Source organism: Mastigoproctus giganteus, chromosome 4 (assembly GCF_048544385.1).
Source record: "Mastigoproctus giganteus isolate SK-2022 chromosome 4, ASM4854438v1, whole genome shotgun sequence".
Lineage (NCBI taxonomy): Eukaryota > Metazoa > Arthropoda > Arachnida > Uropygi > Thelyphonidae > Mastigoproctus > Mastigoproctus giganteus.
In genome coordinates, this window is record NC_143578.1 from 61,891,249 (window position 1) to 61,916,494 (window position 25,246).

Sequence of the window (25,246 nt, forward strand, 5' to 3'; positions counted from 1 at the left end):
TATTAACTGTAGACAATTAAAATGTTATTGAGGCCAAGTTACGCGCATTATTTTCGATCGAACCTCAGCCAGTAACACAACATTTCATTACCAGAGCGTTGCACATCTAATCTTAAATGTTTGCAGAAAGGAGATAGAAGTTTCTTAATTCTCTCGTGTTTCTAATGTCGCAAATACTACAACAACAAGACACACCTTGGATACCGTAGACTTGTGGACGTTGTGTGACAGGAAAAATTCTCTGAAGCTTGATCGAAATTGATCTGGCATTCTTTCAGTTGGTACTTGCCTCTAGAAATTCTGAGGTATTTTTCTAATTAGATCATTCTTCTGCGAAGGTATGGTGAGGAGTCCAAATTGATGGGACTTTCTAGAATGGTTTCATTGATTAACGAGTCGTTTTGGTTGTAATGGTATTTTGGAATGATTATCGCTGTCCATCTAATTTACTCCCACTCATATTTGCAAACTTCATTTGCAACCAAAGTTAATTTTGACTGGGAAAAGAAGAACTCCAAAGATTCTTCAGCAAAGCCCAAAGTCGTCTTTAAAGAAATAATACTTTGTATCAGTTTTCTGATTTTTCTAAAAGTGATGCGATAAATTTATATTCCTGTTTATACTGCCAATAATTAGTTTAATTTATTTTCAGTGCAATAATCATTAATAAAATCATTATACAAAAATGACATTTTACTGCAACCATGCCAAGATGTTCTGTTTCTTAACGTCGTTTTATTTTTTATATTAAGAGATACTTCGTGATTTTAAATGATAAGACAGTTTTCTCCTTTTTTATACAGCGTACAATCGATCTGCGTCTTGCTTCTACTGTTCCCTTTAAAGATAATCAGCAACTTCCCCTCTCCCCGTGCTCTGGTTTCATCCACTGACAAGGATCTTCTGTTCGTCTGCCTCAGTTAATGATGATTCTGCATTGCTTTCGGTGAAGGTCGAGGCTCCTTCCTGTTCGACTTTTTCTGGATACTGTAGGACAATTGCTCTCTGTGACACTCGGTTGATCCATTTCTCTTTCCAATGTAGGTCAACATCGTAAAAGCAGAACTCAACTAGAGGCGCCATCTAGTATCCACAAATTTTGTGTTTCATTATCGGTGACGTAAAATGAAAGAAATATTATCGAATTTTCAAGTATAAATATACTTCATCGTTCCAGGGAGTTAACAGGGAGTGGACTGATAAATCTCTACGAAAAGATGGTGGTATTGTGATAAATAAAACCGTTTTATCAATCAGATGATGGAAAGTTCGAATATCGCCAGGATAATTGATGTTTGTAACTGCTGTTGGTACTTGGAATTGTAGGAACTGTCTTCAAGAAAGCTTTCAATAACCACGGAGAAGAATCAGCAACTGGAATTGCTTTTATTGCTGTATCTTCTTTCTCAGTCAAAGAGCTCTGGGACAAGAACTTATTGCATGACTAAGACCTTCAAGACTGACTTATTTTTTAGACGCACTCTGCAAAATATATGTTAATAACAAAATAACGTAACTACTTGAGCCAACAGGAGGAACTCACTGTGGAATAAGCTAAGAGTTAGCGATTTACTGCAGTATTATAGATCGATTCTTCTACTAATTATAGTATAAGAGATGCCATAAACTAGTGGTTCGTTTGCATGGACCCCCTGGGGATTCGAAAAAGGAAGTATCGGGGTACATGAACTATTTTCAATACTCGTATACGATTTTTCTTTCCTTTAATGTTCGTTACTTGAAGAAATTCTGAGCTTTGGTAGTGAATAGGAAAATTAATTAATTATTAGTTAATTAAGAGAGATTAATGGGTAGATGGAATCAAAAAACCCATGGGTCGGTGGATTAAAAATTATATAAACAAAGGAACCCTTGATGTGAAAAGAACCATGTCCTAAACGATATTACCAGGTACATTTATTGTCACAGAAGTGAGGGGCTCAGGCTCACATTGTCCAAAGAACTTCGCCCTTGGACAGTCCATGAAAATTTTCCAATGAAAAGTGCCATTTATATAAGAAATATTGGTCATGTTTTGGTTTCTGTTATAGTACAAGATAAAATTTAAGTTGCATAATCTCTTCTGTGAAAACGGATTTGTTCGTATAACGTAAAGTGCATTCATTTTGAAGTGGTCTGAACTGGCGAGGGGGAGCATCACGCTTTCTATAGCGATGTGATGACTACCCTACTGCAGCCAAGGAAGTTCGAGTATATCTCAGCATCCGGTAGACTGTGGAATCAGGTAAGAAATTGGTACACACTCTCTCCAAGACCTGTCTGAAGTTGTCACCTCCACGTTGTTATCTTGCCCCTATTCACGAGACATCGTAGAGACTTTGCAGCACGGCGACTTTCCCTTTCTAGATCTATGGAGGTGGACTTGTATCCAAACATACTGTCTACAGGCGGATTCCTAAGAAAGGGATCTTTATGCACGACGACCAGCTATGTTTCTTCGACCCCGATGTACAAAAGGACAAATTTAAAGTGATACCAACAGAATGCTGACAATAACGCGAACGATAGTGATCCTCACTGATGAGTAGATATACAAGTACAATACTGAATCAGATTTTCGATGCATTTTTATTTGGAGAGAATGGAGAACCAGATTATGTCCCTACTAACGTAACAGAATAAGACATCTGGAAGATCGTGATTTAATGGTATGAGCTGGACTCGCTGTCAACAGCGGCATAGAACTCCATGCTTTTCCTCAAGGAACTCGCAGGTGTAAGGTATCGAGGTGACAGCCTTTTTTTCAGGAGAAATTGGTTCAGACTTTCTTTTAATGGAAGATAATGTCTCATAGACCTCTTCTAGTGGACCAATAGCAACACGTATTATTCCAAATTTTCTTAGTTTGACCAGTGGACAGTTGTTGTTGTTATTTGGTTTTTAGGAGCATTAGCAACTAAGGCCATATTGCTCCGGGATATGCGGTGGTCATTCCCTGAATGACCTTTCCGCATCCTCCGTATTTGGTGGTGACGGGCTCGAACCCCGGTCTAATCAAGAAGCGTGTGCTACGCACTGCTGCTCCTTCCCACCTGGCTACGGAGGCGCCCAGTGGACAGTAATGCCTAAATTTAACTACTGGAATGTTTGGAGTAGTCAGAAAACAGCAACGTGGTTGAACATATCAGCAGTTTAAAAACTTTTTCAGACAAATAGAGTCTCATAGAGACAAATAGTCACGCTCAGATCCTTCAGACAAATAAGCTCTGTGGATAGCACAGAGATTATAACCACTGTCCTTCCTAGACCGGTTGGAAAAGTCCCTGGTTCGAATCCCGTCAATGCCGCGAGGAACTTTGAGTTTTTTTTCACTCTGTGGTAGAGTTAGTTGGTATCAGGCGTACCAGTTGGTAACGGATAAAGTTTTTATTCCCTGGAAGCTCTGGTTTTTCTTCCAGAGGACACAATATCATACATATGGGCTTATAAGTTCGGCTTTGGGTGGCCGTCATAAGACAGTTTTTTCGATAACAGTAGATTAGAAGTTGTGGATCTTCCTCTAGCATATTCATGTTACTGTACACAGTATTTTGCAGTAATAATAAACCATCTCCTTTGAGTTTTTTGTTATCTTTATCATGACACGCATTATATGTAGTACACTTTCCTGTTCCTGTGGTTCTTTTTGCCATCTACAGGCATATGCAGTTTTCACCAGTTGGTTATATATGATTTAAGAAAAAAAGCTCCATGGTGGTCATACGAAAAGGTCCGGGTATTCGAATTCTATGCTCTTTCTGCTGTGCACGCGAAAGTCGTTACCCACCAAGCCACGGAGGCATCGTATTTCATAAACGACGATCCACCCATTAACGCCACTCAGCTGGTTCTCATAAAAAGTGGCGTTCTGCGTGAACGCATTTTGATGGGACAGTGTATGACAGCTGCTCCTTGTAACGTTGGGTTAATTCATTTCGCTTTCCAGTACGGGTCGACAACGTAAGACGCGGAAGTGGCTAGTAGTGCAATCTAATGTCGATAGGCGATACCACACGAAATCCACTAGAGAATACTTTCACTAAAATTCGAAGTAATACGCGAATATGAATTTGGACAAGGCCTTCACTCTGCTTGAAGACACTTCCACGCGAAACGTGCTTACTTAGACCTAAGCTGTCATCGAAGTTTATCTTTAATAGATAATACTGTTTAAAACTGCAATACATTTCGTAAATTTTATCTAAACGGGTGAACAAACTGATGTCCACATGAATTTTTTTTCACTGAAAAAGAAAGCGTTTTGAATATCCTACGCGAGCAGAGGGAATACACGTACCCTTTCTTGCGATTACCATCTTCCTTCCTACTCGTAAGACCTTGATGAATCGTCTGAGCTTTCTACTCGCAAGACCGTGATACGCACACTCACACAATCTCCTTAATAATTTTTGACATCACGATACTTAACGTGTCGTGATGTCAAGAAGCATTTCTTGTATCTTTTGAATCAGCAAAATTGTCCTCTTGTTTAGAAGAGCGTTGTCGATTAATTAATAATCATAAACTACGAATTCATTGTCCCCGAACGAATGGGGAACGATGAATTCGTAGTGGGGAATAGTGCCCACTTTATTAGGTATACTTACCTAATAGTGAGCAGACATTCTCCCCCCCCCCCACTTTAGCTCACAGAAGTGCATGGATTCGTCATGGCATGGACAAAGATTTATCGGAAACGTGCCACGGGGTTGCTGGTCCATATTTGCTCGATTGCTTCCCACAATTATTGCAAATTGGACGGTTGTGGAACTATTACAGAAAGCGCGTTCTACCTCGTACTATAGATACTGAATTGGTTGAGATCTGGTAACAGGGGATGTCATCAGAGTGCTGAATTCACTCTCTTGTTCCTGGAACCAGATCTGTACAGTTCTAAGTTTATCACCTATCTTGTTGGACGAACCCATCCGCGGATGGATACATGATGGGATGCACCTGCTCCGAAACAATTTTCAGATTGCCCCTGTGTCATTTGAATGTTTTCCCACTGTTATGTTTGTTTGTTGTTTTGAATGTGGCATTTGAATGTTTTTCCACTGTTATAACAAGGAATCTAATATGCATCACCAAAAACCACCCCAACACCCACTATTACTACCAGTCTACATTATTAACACCTGGTGGATGGATCCATGCTGTTTTCTCCATATTCTGGTCCTTCAACCAGCTTAAAATAGCAAGAATCGGGGCGACACTGGGAAATGTTTTTCCAATCCACTACTGTCCAGTATTGGTATCCCTGAGTCCCCTGTAACTCTGCCGTCTTGATTTTTTGCTGACAGGAGTGAAACCAGGTTCGGTCGTCCACTGATATCTTCCTCCTCCCTCAGTCGCTGACAAAGTAAGGCAAATTATGCATTCTGAAATGTCTCTTTGGCTACTACTGTTGTTCTGGGACGTTTGACTGACTGTGGCCTTTCTCTGTTCTTGCAAAAGTCTCGTCAGCCTTCGTTTTTCTCTCGGATCGACGAACTGTTTCCGCCCTTAAGATCGTCCTTGGCTGGATGTCATGTGGTTATTGAAGCGAGGCACAGTTTCATAATTTTAAGGTATCTGCTTTTTTGCATGCCCACACTCAAAATATCCACAATCCACTGGTGATGGATGCTGAATGCATTTAACAATTTTATTTTGATTAAGTGTATCACGCTACAGTCCTCATAAGATTAATAAATAATATTACTAATTCATTCTTGCAATATGTGGCAGTATTTTTTAAATAATTATCTTCGCGAAATTTGATCACCTCCGGTGATTAAACTGCTGTAACCGAAGGATTTAACAGTTCATCAGAAAAGAGAAAGTTGTTTTTCCAAGTGGGAGTTAAACAACGTTGAATGAAGTTGGGTCCATTCGTTGCATTCAAGAACGTTCGTGTTATTCGATCTTGTAAAAATAAGGTTCGGTAATCCTGGGACGATTAACCATTTCCTCTAATATTTTGTTTTTATGCTGTACACGACCTCAATTTTTCTGTAATGTTGAGTATACAGAATGCAGTGGTCCCATAGGAGTTAGTTATTGTTAGTGACTCTATTGTCAGGGAGACGGGAAATATATTGGGTAAAAAGGATAGATGGAATAGGACCAGGGTATGTCTGCCAGGGGCAAAAGTTGATGACGTTGTAAAGCATATATCACCTTTTAAAGGGTGATATTGTACACGTTGGCACCAATGACATTAAGAGTAGGAGATCTGCAGATTTACTTAACAAGTACAGGTCAATGTTGCAAAAAAGTCGTGAGTCAGGGTTAAATTTGAAAGTGTCTGCAATTCTGCCCAGACACGATAGGAGGGAGTACATGATGAGAGCCTTGTCGATCAATTCGGCCCTGGAGGGAATGTGCAAGGCTCAAGGGGTAGAATTTTTTTCAGCGTGGTCTGTGCTTGTTAACAGGAGAGACTGCTTCTTCAGGGATAGGATACACTTAAATAGAAAGGGGGCAAGAATATTTGCTGATGGTATCGAGACAGTGTTAGGTGGGTAGGATTCACAGACAAAGGTTAAAAGTAGCGGCAGGCAGAGGTGAAGGCGATTCTTGCACTACTTCTATTAGAATAAGCAGCGGCCTGGATCGAGGGGTGCCGGGGGTTTCAGGGACTGATGGCAGTCATCCTGAAACAGGTGGGTATATGGGATGTGTCAGGATAACTAAGAATAATAATAGGTGCATGTATATCAATGCTAGAAGTATAATAAATAAATTTGAAGTGTTGGTCAAGACATCAAAGGCGGATATTGTTGGGATATCAGAAAAGTGGTGTCACACACATATATTAGGAATGCAGAATTGGAATTTGGGGAGTACAATGTGTACAGAAAGGATAGGAAGGGAGGAGATGTTATGTTGCTAATTAAGAAAAACATAAAATCAAAAGTGCATCCAGTTGATATAGATGAGCAGTGCACTGTTGAGTCAGTTTGGTGTGACATAAGCACTGCGAAAGCAAAAATAAGAGTAGGAGTGTGTTATAGGCCTAATGACTGGAATGAGTACAATGAACAATTGTACAGAGAAATTGAGTGGGCTAGTAAATCAGAATGTCTTATAATGGGGGATTTTAACTTCCCAGATATTGACTGGAACTTGTGGGTTGGGCACTCACACACTAGTCAGAATTTTGTGGATTTATTGGATGATTGTTTTCTGCAGCAGCATGTTCGAGAGGCAACCAGAGAAAGTAATACTCTTGATCTGGTTATCAGCAGTGATCATTCGTGTATTAAGAATTTGCAGATAAAGGAACCACTAGGTGGCAGTGATCACAGTGTACTGATGTGGGATTTACTTAAAGATTTAATTACCATTAGGGGGTAAAGGAAAGGGTTTTTGCTTCCGTAAAGGTGAGTACAGTGGTCTCCGACAGTTTTGAAATTCTGTACAGTGCGATCAACTGACGATGTTGCCAACAGTAAATTCTAAGTGGGAAGCATTCAAGGAATTAATCGTGGAAGCTACCAAAAGTTTCATACCTATTAAGAAATATTGTTCAAGGTTTAGGCCTAAATGGTTATCTAATGAACTAATAAGACTCGTAACAGAGAAGAAAAATGCATGGGATGCATATAAATTATCAAGTAGACCAATCAGATATAAGCTAGTCTGTAATCAGATATAAGCTAGTCTGTAATCAGATATAAGCTAGTCTGTAATCAGGTCACAAAGGAGGTTAGGCAGGCGAAGGCAGATTACGAGAAATCCTTGGCAAAAGATGCTAAGAAAAACAGCAAGGATTTCTTTACTTATATAAACTCTAAAAGGAAGGGGATGAATCAGATTGGTCTACTTGATGTTGGTGGTTCAACTGTTGATGATCCTGCTCAGATAGCAAACAAACTGAATGAGTATTTTGTATCTACATTCACACATGAGGAGTTGTTAAGGATTGAAAATGCCAGAAGGTTATCAAACAGGGTGCTTAATGATTTTGTAATAACTGAGAGAAAAGTGGAGGAGAAATTGTTGAAGTTAAACAGAAAGGTACCTGGGGTGGATGGGATCTATCCAGTTATATTAAAGGAGGTGGCAAAGGAAGTAAGCAAGCAAACCATTAGCCATAATTATGAGAGCATCCTCGAATTCAGAGGAGGTCCCCACTGACTGGAGATGTGCAAATGTGTCCCCAGTTCACACAGGGTGATAGATAAGTGACACGAGTAATTACAGATCAGTTAGTTCAACTTCTGTTCCGTAAAATAATGGAGTCACTGGTTAAAGATGCATTGCAGGATCATCTAGACAAGACTGCAGCAATAATTCAGACACAGCATGGGTTTGTTAAGGGAAAGTCTTCTCTGACAAATTCGATAGGATATTATGACGTGGTTACAAAGGAACTGGATGCAAAAAATAATTTTGATATCATATATTTGGATTTCAGGAAAGCTTTTGACACTGTTGCGCATGGAAGACTATTGTACAAATTGGAGCAGAATGGTATTAAGGGTAAGTTGCTACAATGGATAAAAGGATGGTTAAGTGGGAGAAGACAGAGGGTGGTAATCAATGGGTGCTGCTCTTCTTGGACTAATGTTATTAGTGGAGTCCCACAGGGTTCGGTGTTAGGTCCACTGTTGTTTTGTATATTTATCAATGATATTGATGAAGGTATATCAGGCTTAATGTCGAAGTTGCAGATGATACAAAGGTTGGCAGGGTTGTTAATGACAGTAATGGCAGTGTGCTACTGCAACAGGATCTAGATAATTTGGGCAGATGGGCTAAGAAGTGGCAACTGAAGTTTAACCTTGACAAATGCAAAGTACTGCATATGGGTAGAAGTAACCCCAGAGAAACGTACCAACTGTGTGGTACTACACTTAAGGTGGTAGAAAATGAAAAAGACCTGGGAGTAATTGTGCAGGCAGATATGAAGTTTTCTGAGCAATGCAGACAGGCTGCCAGGGCAGATCATGGGGTTTTGTCAATGATATATAGGAATTTTGCTAGCAGGGAAAAGGAGGTGATTGTCCCTCTGTATAAGGCAATGGTCAGGCCACGCCTTGAGTACTGCGTTCAGGTCTGGAGGCCTCATTTTAGGAAGGATGTAGATTTGCTTGAGCGTGTACAGAGAAGGGCAACAAGATTGGTGAGGGGAATGAAGGGATCCTCTTACCAAGAGAGACTTAAGTTCTGTAAATTGCAGCAGCTGGAGACTAGGCACCTGTGAGGTGATCTGATTGAGGTGTATAAGGCCTTGAATGGGTTGAGCACGCTGAATTCTGATGGGATCCTTACATATGTTCAGATTACTGTTGTAGAATAGATGTATGGAAATTTGCCTTTATTCAGTGGGTGGTTAATTGCTGGAACAAACTTCCATCTGTCGTTGTGGAAGTTGATAGGTTGAATAAATTCAAGGAGGAACTGGACAAACATTTAGAGGGAATTGTTTTGTAATTTTTTTTTTTTTTTTTTTTTTTGATGCATAAGCTCATACATTTGCTTTCTTGCATCACATGCCACTACTACAAGAGCAGGGTAAATTAATTATCCTTTTGGAAGCATAATTGTTTCAATAAATCCAACTAATAGAATTACCTCAACAAGAAAAAATTATAAATAAATTAACACAAACCGAAATTTCAAACGAAATGATCACAAATATTTAAATCGACACTAAAACTGTTACGTTATTAAGTGAGAACTGAGATACTTCTCATACAGGAAACAGACAAACTTAATTATTTTAGTTATTGCTAGAGTCCAAGGAAGCTCTCATAATTATGGCTAAGGGTTTGCTTACTTCCTCTGCTGCCTCCTTTAATATAACTGGATAGATCCCATCCACCCCAGGTGCCTTTCTTGTGTTTATCTTCAACAATTTCTCCTCCACTTTACTCTCAGTTATTACAAGATTATCTAGCTTACTGCCAGAGCTGAATACACCTCTGGCATTCCCCTTCCTGAATAACTCCTCATGTGTGAATGTAGATGCAAAATACTCGTTTAATTTGTTAGCCATCTGAGCAGGGTCATCAACAGTTGAACCATCGATATCAAGTGGACCAATCTGGTTCATCCCCTTCCTTCTAGAGTTTACATAAGTAAAGAACTCTTTGCTGTTTTTCTTTGCGGTGAAAAGGACGCCTGACAAGACTCCTCCCTGAGGAACACCTGTGATGGGTTTTTAAGAGAGAGGGTGAGGTTTTTGGCTTGTTTAACAAGTTAAAAAAAATATTTTTTACCTGATATTGCTCTGCAAAAAATGAGTGCTATTCTTACGCAGTTTGAGGAACAAAAGAACTGATAAGTCTGGCAAATAATTGGGACAGACCTAAAATTTAATTACTAGGAGAATATATGTTAAAACAGTGCGAATGGTGAAGTCTTAGAAATTACAGTAAACGATGATTTAGACTTTCATGATGTACATAAATCTCTTTGTAAACGTTGCCTCATTTGTGCGGCATGTGTACATGGTCTTGGAGGTTACGATCTATTTAGCTAAGCCTACAAAAATATAGGGTTGTCATATGAATACTTATTAGCATTATCAATTGATATTTATAAACGAAATAATTTTATTAGGACCCGGGGCCGCTTGTCTAATATTTTCCAGGGCCAATTTGCACTTCTAGTCCACCTCTGGGAGTCGTTCATTCCATTTTCGATCCAGTTCTTTCACTCGAAAGATACCTTTTATAATTACGCCGGAAAAAAACGAAAGAATTTTCTTTTTTTCAGTTTCACACAATTTAACCCCCGCCCCCGAAGATAATTCTCTGCAATTTTCATGAAAAAAGATACGCAACGTTATTTGTAATCTTATATTAATTCAAGAAATGCTTGATTTTTGCTGGACACAAAACTCGAGTTTTCCGGGAGAGAAAACCATGCTGCCCTCTCCTGAAACCGATTAAGTCAGCCACGTTGTGAAAAAGGCCCATAAAAAGTCCTCACGTAATTGACGAGATTCCAATTCTGGTCTTTTCAACTAGATGTGGGTAGAACAGCAATTCTACCTATTGTGTTACACCCGAGGGCGTTTACATGTTTGGCAAGGAACCTGAAACAAATGTAATGGCCTGAAAAACCTAAAACTTGTCCATCAAAGAATCAGTGACCATGAAAATTACAAATTACACAATGTCTATATCAAAGCTCACCTTCTAAATTCTAAGGACAAAAGGATTTTGGACTTGCTATTGTCAGAACATTCCCAGACAAGACAATGAAATCAAAAATAATAGACAAGTAATGGAAGGGGTTGTCGATGTCATTGAACTAATAGGAAAGAATCGCTTAAGGAATGGATTGTGTCATGGAAAATTTTCACACTTGCTCTTGCTTCTATCCAAAATGATTCGAAATTAAAATTACATTTAGTTTAAATAAGAGAAGCGAAGGACACACAAAAATCATGTGTTGCAAAGGACTTGGCAATTTATTAACTTTCATATTGAAAACAATGGTAAATCACGTTATTGTGGTAACTGGATCCATGATTAAAAAACTATTGCGGATGAAGCACCTGGAACGGGAATGTTTTCTATACAGTGGGATATAACTTAAGATATTTCAGTGAGAACTAGTGTTCAATTGTAATTCGCTATGTGAATAAAGAGAAAAACATCAAGAGATTTTATGGCTATAGTAATTTTTAGAACTTTTAAAATGTACTGATAGAAAATAACTTGGATATTGAAAAATACATTGTAAATGTGACAGATGGGGCTGTAAATATGCGGCATATATTACGGTTTCTCAACATAAATAGAATTGCTGCATTTTTAGAATCCCATAAAAGAACGAGTGTGTTTAGTCAAATTCGTGAAAAGAAAAATCGACGTCGATTACAAATCGTTGGAAAAACTCTAGTGGATGAAAAATGCAGCACTTACTAAAATATTTGGTTAATTGTCAATCCGGACATCTCTTTATATGTTGATGTGATTCTTTCTTTAAATAAATAATATTCAAAAATCAAAAATAATACACCTGATTTGAGAGCGAAAGCTAGATCTTTCAAAAACAATTCTATTTTTAAAGACGAGATCTATTATAACAGCATCCATTTAAGAATTTTAAAATTAATTACACCTTTGTCAAAATATCTTCAAACAGTTCGTATAGACTTTCCTTAAAGCACATAAATTAGTAATGCCCACTTTGAATGAATTATTAAAAATACAGCGAGACACATGCATTCTTCAATGTTCCTAATGGTTCCATTTATGCTATTCGCTCTAAAAGATCATTATCGGGGTGAACTTTATTAGGAGCATGAGGTCGCCTACGTAACAAACTATATTAGCATTAGTAGAGGCATATGATGCAAGAAAGCAAGCTTATGCAGCATCAGCCAAAAAAAAAAAATTCCACTTCACCCCTTCGTTCGTTCGAAATACCTGTCCAGCTGAGCATTAAATTTATTTAGGCTATCAACTTCCACAACAAGGGATGGAAGTCTGTTCCACCAACCAACTACCGCTGGATAAAGGCAAATTTCCGCACATCTATCCTACATCTGTCTTTCCTCAATTTGAATTTATGCCCTCTCAGGTGATTATTCTGAGCAAGAGGCAGTATCCCATCAGCATTGAGCATGCTCAAACCATTCAAGGTCTTATACACCTCAATCAGATCACTTCGCAGGTGCCTAGTCTCCAGACACTGTAATTTGCCAAACTTAAGCCTTTCTTTGTAAGAGCAACCGTTGTTCCATTCACTAATCTTGTTGTCTTTCTCTGTACTCGTTCCAGCAGCTCTACATCTTTCTTGAAATGAGGCCTCCAGACCTGCACACAGTACTCAAGGTGTGGCCTGACCATTGCCTTATACAAGGGAATAATCACCTTCTAATCCCTGCTAGAAACATTTCTGTATATCATTGACAAGACACCATAAGCTACTCTTGCAGTCCGCCTGCACTGCTCAGAGAACTTCATATCTGCCTGCACAATTACCCCCAGGTACTTTTCATTCTCTACCACTGTCAGTGTAGTACCACAGAGTTGATACCTTGCTCTGGGGTTGCTGTTTCCCATGTGTAGTACTTTACATTTGTCAATGTTAAACTTCATTTGCCACCTCTCAGCCCATCTGCTGAACCTTCCCAGATCCAGTTTCCACTACTGACACTATGCTGTTGCAGCAGCATAGTGTCAGTAGTGTCCTTAACAACTCTGCCAACCTTTGTATCGTCTGCAAACTTGAACATTAAGCTTGATATACCATCATCAATATTATTTATCAATACAGAAAACAATAATGGACCCAACACTGAACCCCGAGGGACTCCACTAATAACATTAGTCCACGATGAGCAGTGTCCATTGATTACCAACTCTGTCTTCTCCCCTTCAACCATCCTTTTATCCATGGCAGCAATATGCCTCCAATGCCACACTACACCAACTTGTGCAGCAGTCTTCCATGTCCAACAGTATCAAAAGCCTTTCTAAGATCCAAGTATATAATATCAGAGTTATTCCCTGCATCCAGTTCTTTTGTGACTGCATCATAGTATCCAATCAAATTGGTCAGGCAAGACTTCCCCTTAACAAAACCATCTGTGTCCGAGCTATAACTGATGTCTTGTCTAGATGATCCTGCAGTGCTTCTTTAACCAGTGCATCCATTAATTTTCCTGGAACAGAAGTTAAACTCACAGGTCTATAATTACTTGTGTCAGCATTTGATCCTCCTTTGTGAATTGGGGTCACATTTGCACATCTCCAGTCTATGGGTGCCTCCCCTGAGTCCAAGGAAGCTCTCATAATTATGGCTAAGGGTTTGCTTACTTCCTCTGCTGCCTCCTTTAATATAACTGGATAGATCCCATCCACCCCAGGTGCCTTTCTTGTGTTTATCTTCAACATTTACTCTCAGTTATTACAAGATTATCTAGCTTACTGCCAGAGTTGAATACACCTCTGGCATTCCCCTTCCTGAATAACTCCTCATGTGTGAATGTAGATGCAAAATACTCGTTTAATTTGTTAGCCATCTGAGCAGGGTCATCAACAGTTGAACCATCGATATCAAGTGGACCAATCTGGTTCATCCCCTTCCTTCTAGAGTTTACATAAGTAAAGAACTCTTTGCTGTTTTTCTTTGCGGTGAAAAGGACGCCTGACAAGACTCCTCCCTGAGGAACACCTGTGATGGGTTTTTAAGAGAGAGGGTGAGGTTTTTGGCTTGTTTAACAAGTTAAAAAAAATATTTTTTACCTGATATTGCTCTGCAAAAAATGAGTGCTATTCTTACGCAGTTTGAGGAACAAAAGAACTGATAAGTCTGGCAAATAATTGGGACAGACCTAAAATTTAATTACTAGGAGAATATATGTTAAAACAGTGCGAATGGTGAAGTCTTAGAAATTACAGTAAACGATGATTTAGACTTTCATGATGTACATAAATCTCTTTGTAAACGTTGCCTCATTTGTGCGGCATGTGTACATGGTCTTGGAGGTTACGATCTATTTAGCTAAGCCTACAAAAATATAGGGTTGTCATATGAATACTTATTAGCATTATCAATTGATATTTATAAACGAAATAATTTTATTAGGACCCGGGGCCGCTTGTCTAATATTTTCCAGGGCCAATTTGCACTTCTAGTCCACCTCTGGGAGTCGTTCATTCCATTTTCGATCCAGTTCTTTCACTCGAAAGATACCTTTATAATTCGAAGGCTGGTTGATAGTAACGCCACTAGATGGCGGCACTAGTTGAAATGCAAACTGGTACTTCATTATTTTCAATTGAGTCGTTTATGAGAACATGACTTATCATTTGAAAGCCAATACACCTCTGACGCCATCTCGGTTTCCTTAAGGTGAATTATTCACCATTTTTATTGTAAGAAGACCCCAATAGATGACTCCATTTCATTAATCATGAAATGGGCAAATGTGCCAGATAATTCACAAGAATGCTCAAAGTGGAAGTGATTTATGACCCGGAATTATAGACTAAAAGTATTCAAACGTTTATCAAGTTTTTCAATTTTATTTTGTTGATTTCTTTACGTCTTTGTAGATCCAATGATCTCTTTTATTAAGTCTAAAATATCATTTTTTATTGAAAAATGTTTCTGAAAAAATAGCATTATAGGAAAATAATTTTTTCGGCTTTTTAAAGACATTACTGAAGACGTAGAAATTTGTGGAAAATTGTGTACTCTGGATTCTTTAACTCCGAGGCACTGAAAAAACGATAGGGGAATTTTATTTAATTAATTTATTTATTTATTAATTAAATTAATTAATTAATTTATTTATTTATTAATTAAATTAATAAATCTAAATTAATAAATCAATTAATCTAAATTAATAAATCAATTAATCTAAATTAATAAATCAAATTAATAAATCTAAATTAATAAATTAAATCTAAATTAATTAATTAAATTAATAAAAAAGAAACACTAAATAAATAATAAATTTATAAGTAGTCAAAATATTTATATGAATGCCATTGGTGGCCGCAAAAAATAACTCGAATTATTTTTAAATACAAATAAAAATAGCACCGGAAACCAAATGTTTTATGAAACAAAATTTATCTGATTACGTAAACAAACCTGCACACAATCTTCCCTTTTACAAAATGCAAACCCGATTTGATTACAATGCTCAAAGAACCTATTTTTTAAACTCGTATTTCGCATTTATCTCTGCACCATTTGGTTAAAAATAGCCATTATGGTGCCATTATTATGCCACGAAGAGATTATTTGGATGATCTTTTGAAGTGAAGAGAAATAGTGCGGCTGGAGGCAGAACAATATCAAACTGAAATGTCAAGTTAAATACTACTCGTAGCATTTTAGGATTGTTGGATCAGTTCCCAAACATGCAAACTGTCTCTCGAAGTCCAGTCAGAGGCTGAGCTATCCTAGTGTCATTTCCAGGAATAATGAACGTTATCTGGTCTAATTACGAGGCCTTAGAGAAATTCATAGACCCACAACTTACTTCATTGCTTGCTGGATCACAGGAGGACTGGTATCCAGGCTTATACCATCTACAAGAAGGCTTTTTGTGAGGACTTTTATTCCGTCTGGGTTTGTTTGATCCTTGTAAAATCCGTTTGAATTGGTCCCAAGAGCATTGGACCATGGTTCTCTCCACTGATGAGTATTCAGATTCAACTCACTTTTTTCCTGATGGGAATTGAACTGAACTTCATCCCGCTAACGTCATTTTTCATATTAAGACTCATTGAATGAATATCCCAGTAACGGTTGTTATAGACATTATAATATAATAAAAAGGCTTTAGATTTATCCACATTATTTTTTTTGTTTGCTTGTCCTTCAGCTATTAGCATCAGTGTATAAGAAAAGTATTTATGGTCTCAGTGCAAAGGATACACCCGTTGGAGTATACTCTTTGCACAAAGGGTACACCTATATCAGTGCAAAGGGGATCATCTTGATAGGACCTCAGATTATTTCTCACTGTTTAACCGAGTAACAGAAATCGCAAAATCCTGCAATTTCGGATAAAAAGTAATTAGTTCAACATTTGAATTCAGAATAAAAGAAGTAAAAATATCCTCGTCATTTTGTCATGAAAACTTTCTTTTACATTTAATGTATTTTAGGTCCGAATACGAATTTGAGCAGATTTTGCATTTTTGGGTCACAGAAATCAAACTCTACTTGATTTTAAAATAGTTGCATAACACGCAACTAAGTTCGTTGGGCTGCCATCTTTTCTATAATGACAAAAATAAAATTCTTAACTGGAATGATCCTTCCCAATATCTTCATCTTCACACATCGAATTTAAACTCTCGCGATCATCTGCTTTGATATACTGAATAAATTGGTAAAATTCAAGGCCCTTCTTTGAGTACTAGAAACTAAGAGGATCTAAACGCATGACCCAAATATTACTTTATTTTATATATATAGCAGAATATACAATGGTTAGATTACAGTACTTCAATATGGATATAAAAGAAGCACTGATGTAAAGGGTACATGACAAAACCGTGACGTCATTGCCCGAGGGACGGATGAACTTTGTTCTGGAAAGAAATACTCCAGCGAAAGTTATACTGATATTCTTGACGTCTGACAGATATTCATCTTTCTGCGCGAGTCCAGCGTCTAACTCAGAACAACTACGCAGGGTTTTTGATAACCCAAACGACAAATTCCGACGCAGCACCAAATATAATGCTCACGGCAAGCGAATTCGATCATCTTCATTTGACAGAAGTCGGGGGGGTAGGGGACGGCAGTCAATAACCCTCTCTTTGATCATCGAAGTATACAAGAAGGTGAAATCCGCTTAGGCTTTTCTATTAGCTGCAGGTATGCTTTAAATTCTCCGAGAAGCTGTGTGAAGAATGCGCTGACATACGCCGTATAGAATTTCTTAATCTCACTTCACCATCCTTCCATGCAAAGCGTTGTGTCAAACGTCAAGATGTTTGTATGGAAATGTGGCATCAATTTCGCCTGTCGACAGAATATGACGATGAAGAAGGTGGTGTACAGGGATGAAAAACTTAGTTCTGGGTGAATTAAATTCTTTTTTTTGACTCAGAATTAGAGAAAATGTTTATATTTAGAGACTGCACTTTCCTTTCTTTTGGAAAGAGTTTCATAAACTGTAAATATTCCTAAAAATTTACCCGGAAATTATTTAAATTCTCCGAAAATTACTTGTTAAAATTGTGTACTGAAAACGTTCATTTAACTCTGTTAGGTTCATCTGAAACGTGTGTATACAAGTACCTTTTCTACAAGTACTTTGTGTATACTAACCAATTTGACTTGTGAGAGTAAACACCTGCATCTCCTCTTAAGTAATTCGCTGGAGTAGCACATGGCTAGTTCATTAAACGCTGCTAAAACAAAGCTGTTCTGATATCAACTCCATTTATATTGCATCCAGCGCGAAAGTCAGTCAGGTGTTCATGATGTAATACTCACGATCACGTTGTGCGTCATGTGCGAGAAACCCAACATTTCTCAATTACCTCGAGACCCTGATGTTTGATTTTATTATGTACTTAGGCGCATGCACCACATTCTACGATTAAAACACAACCTTGTGGTAATATACAACTTAAATTATTCTATATATAAGACCACTGACGCATTGATGGCAAAAGTATAGTACGATGTACAGAAATTGTTTGTAGAATAAGGTGATCATTATGCGTCGTCGTTTTTTTTAAATCTGTGGTGTTATAACCAGTTTTTTGCTTAAAGATTGGTAGTCTTGTATACATTTAACAAGCTCCACTTTCTGCCACCAGATGGCACCGTAATCTTTTGGTATCCTTTCCAGTGGTGTTCGTTGCCAAGAATATTAAAGCATGTCAGGTTTTCTTCTGAGAATTTAGTATCGGAGTCTTACAAAATTAAACTTGAGGTGGGGTTGGGTAGGGGATTCACTAAACCAAATAGCGTTTCATCGTGGCGGCCAAACTCACAATCCCTTCAGGGACAAAACTCGGGGACTCTTTCAGCCAAAACGAAAGAATTCTGATTACAGCGCATTGACTCTCTCTCTGCTTCGTAATGTTTCCGCCAGAACTCTGCGCTCCACTCGCACGAACTCCGAAGCACGCCACGTGACATCAGCCCATCGCTCAGTAGTGTGCTCGCGGCAAACCCCAGCACGGCGACCGTCAGGTCACACGAATCGTTAGAAATGCACAGGATCATAGGAAGGCATTCGTGGAAAAATCGTCGTGTGGATACATGATGGAAACTTCGATGTGCACAAGATGGATGTGTTTACAAACTGCCACCACGTTCCTAAAAAGATGCTGAAAAAGTTGCGTGACCTTTGAACAGTCTGCGGAGGTGCAGAAGTTGACTTTTTTTTTTATAACGAGAAGGAGGGGGTTTCTAAACCAACAGTTAATCGAAAGAAACCCCTTCTATTGAGTATCATCTCTTCGCAGAGTCCAGACTGCCAGTCGACGATGTTCTTTTCAACTCGGCTTTCTTAGGGGATGAATTTTGAAGACCTTCGTAAACTGAAACTAATTGCCGAAGAGTGTTCAGCCTGCTATCGACCTCTTTCGCCACTTGTGGTAACGGGACCTGTATGTGATGCATTTTCGGACTATGTGTATGATCTGTATTCGGACATCAGCGGATATTTTCATCTCCTTGGTCCCAGCGCTGTTGCAGATGTCATAGTAAGCATTCTACTTATTGAAAAAACATTACTGAATAGGTAATTGTTTATTAGTACTGCTTAAGAGTAACATATAACGACATTTCCTCTGTACTAACTTGGTCCCAACGGTTTCTCTATCTGTTTTTCCTTTTTGGTTAAGTTATGTCACAAATTAATACATTTTAATGAGTTATTTTAATTATTGGTTGCCTCGAGCCGATGCAAATTAAGGAACACTTTAGATAAAAGCTTTCTCTACACCGAAAGCCACCTTGAGTGTTCTCTAAGTTAATGGAAGATTCAGGGAGAGCGCTGGGAATTGGCGATCTTAAGAATGTTTCGAAATATTTATAATTAATCCAATTAAACAGAGCGCATCTGTGAATGTAGTACTCTGGTCATATAATACAATAACTCCTGTTAAACTTTGATTCACGCAAGAGCAAATTGAATTATGCAAGCTCTGGTTATTGTAATCTTTAGGGAGATGTCTATATGTAGTTATTAATCACTGAGGTTGTGCAAAAATCTTGTGAATACAATGTTCCATGCATTATTTCAGAACACATTTCTGGAAGGTTAAGTTAGTCAGGACTGTTCAACACTACCTTGGAACTAGGGTGCTGTGTTGGTTTGGACCTCTTCTTTATCGCACCCTTCAGTTTCGGGGCTCAGGTGCGTCGCATTCAATGCACCCACTTTTGCAGCATGCACTGTGGTAAAATTTGCATCAAAAGTCCTCTTCTGTCGAAGCTGTAGTTAGCCGACCTTAGGCGGATGGAAAGAGTTCTTTCGAGCATTTTCAGCCACACAACGTGCAGAGTGACTGTGGGCAGAGACTTCTACTAATAAAATTCTGATTGGTTGTAGGGTTTTAGGCAGCGTCAGGAACTTAGACCATGTTTCGCCGTATATAATATATCTGTAAATTTCGTGAGTTCTATGGTCAGTTTCGACCATCTCCTGAAACCGATTAACTCGGCCATGTTATCAAAAAAGTCCAAAAGAGATTCTCGCGCCTGTGATGAGATTCGGACGCTGGTCTTTTTTACTGAATGTGGGAAGGACAATGATTATAACCACTGAAACTAGCGAAAACTCATGTGCGGTTAGAATAATTTTTAGAATAACATGTTCTTGACCAATCTTTGAGGATTTTGTATTTATAAATTAAATCTTAAAAACAGTTTAAAAGTTTAAATTTCAAAGTACGGTAATTTAAAAGCTCTTTAAAAATTATTGGCTCATTACGGATTTTAAATAATCATAATAAGGGTAATAAGAGGGAGGATTAACAATTAAGAGTTACCATCCACCACCAGTTTATTTTAACATTGCGATTATTTTGAAAAATAATCGTAAATGTTCCTTAGTAGTTCAAAACTTATTTTTTCTTCTCCCAATAGGAGAATCTGCGGGGTTCCTTTATCCAGCATCAAGGAAATCCCTAAAAAAACCTGATATTTTAATAGCTCCATTAATATTAAACGTATAATGTCCAGTTTTAACGAACAATCAGGTCCCTCATCTGATTTCCTCTAAACAGAAATATGTTCTTTAATTGTATTTGGTTAGACTGGAACCGCAGAGTAGTATAAGAAGTATTAAAAATATACGTTTATGTATGAATGGAGTTAAGGAGAAGGAGCATGGAGAACAAATACACCCTGCCATAAATGCAGCGTTGATCCCTGTATTTATGGCAGCGATCCAGTTGATTTAAGAGCACTTTGCCAAGATATTAGTGAAATAAAAGGGTAGGCCTCATTGCTCAGTTATTTGGTTAAGGCAGTTGTAAGGAATGAGCACAGAGATAAGGGAATTAGGATTGTTTTCTTTAAGGAGGCAAAGCAGACTTATGGGCAACGAACACTCGTGACTCAGGCCAGTAGTTTATCTCCTCAGGAATTTTCATTACTACGATGAAAAGAAAGCACTTTTTTTTTATTTATTCCATAACTCTAAAATGAAAAATATTTGTTCATTATCATCTGTCGATGAAATTAAGGCTTTTAACCGCATAAAGTCCAATGGTGATCAAATTGCCTTCGCAAGAAGGCATTCAGTTTGAACTTGACAAAACCGAACACTATTTTTCATGAAGCCTCGGTAATAATTTAGCAGCTAAGAGAAATTAAATTTGTTATAAAAAGACATTCGTTTCTTATTGTGAAGAAAGTCATCAAAACTCGGTTCTGCCTTGTAAATAAATAGCAACCTACTTCTCCTTAAAGTGCAAGGCCGGGGCAACTTGTGTTGACTTACTGTGTTTAACCGAAACATTTATCAACATGTACAGAAATCTTTTATAACTCTCGTATGTCTGAAACTCTGAATCTAAATATACTTAATTCTTAGCGTGATTAAGGGTTCTTCATATTTATCTCCTCATCTTTTTTTTATCGATTCTAGAATTCCATCTTCCTCTCTGGATGTGTGACACGAACAAGCGTATTAATCTTACCAAAACTGTAGAGATAAAACGAATGATAAGAATTAACTTATTCTTTTCATTTATTTATGCAAGAGAGGAACGTAGTTTTAAATTAGAAGAATAATAACTGCGTCAATAGTCCTCAAGCATTGTTATTGAGGATGGATCTCTAGCATATGTTTGGATAACGAAAATTTTGAATAAAAGGTTTTTTATTGTACAGATTACTGATGGGTGGAAATTGTCTCTGCATTTCATTCTGAATTTCCATATTTTTAAGGGGGAAGAAATTGATTTTTTTGACCCCAAGTGTACTCCATTTTTACTTCCCACCTTGTGGGTAATTGCATCCGGGTGTGCTTTCAAAAGGCAACCCCCATTGTGGCTACTGCGGAGTCGTTCCCTCACCTTGGTGTAGCGATCATTAATCGCTTAGCGACTCCACAGGGATACCCATGACCTGCGGAGTTCGATCTTAACCTGCTCATCCAGTTAAAGAGAATGTTAGGTTACAATCTCCACACTTGATAGCTTTAAACTGTTGATCAAGTGAGAAAATAATTAGTTTGAAACTAATACCTCGATATTTCATCACCATTACCGATGGCCCCTTTGTTATAAATAGAAACAACCCTCTTTTCTTTCCCTTCTCACTGCGTTCCTCACGCTTCAGTAAGTCCTAAAGAACCGAAAATACATAACTTGAAATTCCGGTTGGATTCGATATGGTGTGTCTGTGTGTGGTTATATTCGGTAGCATTGCTCTGATTTTCCGGAGGGGGGACAGTTCTGTGTTACATTCGCTGACTCCACAGCCATACCGCGATGTTACGCTGTGGAGATTGTCGTAATTGGGACACTCAAGGTCATTGCATACGTACACACTAACCTTAGCGATCACGGCTCTGCCCGTAACCATGGTCACTGGGTGCTTTGAACGCCAATCGGTTTTTTTTCCCTTTCTTTTAATACTTCATTATTACATTATGAACGTTCACACCAATGGGATTAATTCTGCACTTAAGAAAGTACGAACCTTCTTCTAAATAGAAATGACACGCTTCTTTAATGTAAGGCAATTAGCATACAATCATGAAGGCGCGTCCTTGCTTGGCACTTGGAGACACACCGCCTATACTTAGTTCCAAGAGAATTTCGTTAATAAAACAGCAGGAGCACGCGTGCTGTTATTTGCATAAATTCCTTACAGAGAGTAGAAATAATTAAGCTCTTTGTTCATTCCATCGAGGGAGTCTTTCGATGTTTAAAAAGGTTATTTAATTTATTGTCGGTGCCGGGTCCAACGACATTGCTATGAAACATCGCAAATGGCAATCCTGTAAACTCAAAGGAAAAACAGACCATCGTTGGAAGCAACTCATGATGATGTCCTCCGGTTGAAATATCAAGGGATTTGTACTCAATGCTTTGTGTTTAATACAATGGTGTATTAAGGTAAAAATCTTAAGATGAATTCTCGCTCTGTTCTTACCGTTCAGTTTCTTGCAGATGTTGATCTGAAGAAGTCGGTCGTATTCATTAGTAAATTTCTTTTACCATTTGCAGTCTTGATTTCTTTTTCCTTCGCAACTTATGAAGCATAAATCTGATGGAGGCAGCACCGCAAACCCATATAATTAAATAAAATAAATAAATTTTCTGTTTTTATACCGAACAGCAACATAAGAGAGTTCACAAGTTAGAGTGAATACAAAAAAGAACAGTATTTAGTATATACCTTTGGAGTATTAGATTGTAATATGAATCTTTTCTTCGTTTAAAACAATTCTATTTTTAATTAACTAGATTGGAAGAGGATAATTAATAGTAGAATCCTTTATCTTTGTGGTCGTTTTTGAGGTTCTGAAAAATGTTATCTATTTTATGCAATTGTGGACGGCTTTGTTCATGTATACTTCTTGGACACTTTATTTGGGCCATGGAGGTTTGGACTGTATGTAAATTGAAGAGGTTACCCGACATGCACAAAAAACCTCTGTAAAGCCGCAAGAGCTGACTATTGCTCAAATCGGTTCACCGGTAATAATGTGGTGTCATTCGAGTGAAGTCGGCGCCTAGCGACTGTACAATTAACCTTTGCAATCATGCGAAGACTACGAGGAATTACTCCAGGAGTTAGGAACCTTCACAGGAACCACTGATCTCGAACATCAATAGAAAAATACGGTTTCATTGGTTCCAGGAACAGGAAGGATAACTTGAGGTAAGTAACGTGAGTCCAAATGAGTCGAAAAAAGCATAAATTTAAACTTTCTTTGGAACCGATGGAAGAGTGTGCATGTGGAAGAAACCACAGGAGACTCTGCACCGAATACGGGCTTTCTGGTGGAGGTTTGGTGGCAATGGTCTTGTTTTCACAGCCATGTTCTTGGATCTGTGGAATGAACTGGAAGGTGTAATCACTGTCACAATCCTTTATCCACCTCACTCAGGAAAGGAAGACGGTTTTCTCTTGTAGAACCAATGGTTAGGGTCAACGGCTGTCCAATATGCTACTGGCTTATCGTCCTAATAATGTGGCCAAGTGGGTGTTGCGTAAAATACTTTCATATCACAGCTATTTTATTCTATTGATTTATTCTATAATTTACCACTGTATTAAATAATAAATAAACTAAACAGCATTTCGAAAGTATTAACTTCTTTGGTAACTCTCCAAGTAGGCTTCCGCTGATGTAATCATGAGTCAGCATTTCTCTTCGCTCTCAATTTTCTCGATAACGAAGTCTCTTAATAAAAGTTAACGGAAGTTTGGAAGATATTAAACAAATACCCACTTTGATGAAGTCTGTATTGTACAATATCTGTTTGCCCGTTAGTTTTTGGTATTTTGCTCTCATAACTGTACAATTTATGATTACCTAGTTGGCTAGGCATACAATTGCATATGTAGTTAGATGTTATGTAAATAGGCCACGTCTTCGTGCATATTTATAGCGAATAATTAGTTATTAGCTATTCATAATGGCGTATTAGTTATCGACATAAGTTCCATATCGGTTCAAGGATTGTCAGGTATCACGATAGCTCTTTGCAGAAGACTTCCTAAAAGTTAATTAAGAATATTCAATGAGAAGCAGAAAAAGACAACATCCCTGCGGTTTTTATTTTATTTTATTTATTTAACTGGCTGTATGCCAATTGTGGTACCATCCTTGGCTGGCTCGACAATTGTGGTCGTTCAGCCATGTATATTTATTTACTTATTATCAGGACTTATCAGTAGGCTTACCTAGGAGTTCCTGTTAGAATATTATCTATTAACACATTATGTATCTAGAACATTATATATGTTATCACGTTCTCTTTCTACTACGCCTATAATTAATGTTATTGTTAATTCCCTTTTTTGTTTTTCTCTCCCTTACCCCTTTAAGTATCCCTACATCATTTCATGGTCCTTAACTTAATCTATACGCCCAACTTAATAAACTTAACAGTACATTGCAATAAAATTTACGTTGAAAGAAAATATCAACCAATATCTTACAGAATTCAGCTTATAAGTTCGGGTTCAATAAAACTGGAACAAACTTAAGTTGGGAACCGGATTGCTACTTTCAATTCAATTTTTGACTCTTTCAGCTGGGCCCCTATATCAGCTCGAGCTCCTCTCTCGCTCCGTAATAGACAGGCTTCCCACATCCGTTTCCAAAATTTTCTGG

At 38.0% G+C, this 25,246-nt stretch overlaps 1 protein-coding gene across 3 annotated transcripts in view; it reads left to right on the top strand.

Annotated features, from left to right (window-relative positions):
* Nucleotides 1–25,246, top strand: part of LOC150086778 (uncharacterized) — a 236,181-nt gene that overhangs the window by 95,180 nt on the left and 115,755 nt on the right. The window contains exon 1 of one of the 3 annotated variants that reach the window (XM_090371571.1): nucleotides 18,688–19,145. The exons of the other annotated variants lie outside the window; for them this stretch is intronic. Coding sequence (XP_090227697.1) covers nucleotides 18,957–19,145 — 189 coding nt within the window. The 5' untranslated portion in view covers nucleotides 18,688–18,956. Of the gene's footprint in view, nucleotides 1–18,687; nucleotides 19,146–25,246 lie in introns of those variants that run through there. 3 annotated transcript variants of the gene reach the window in all.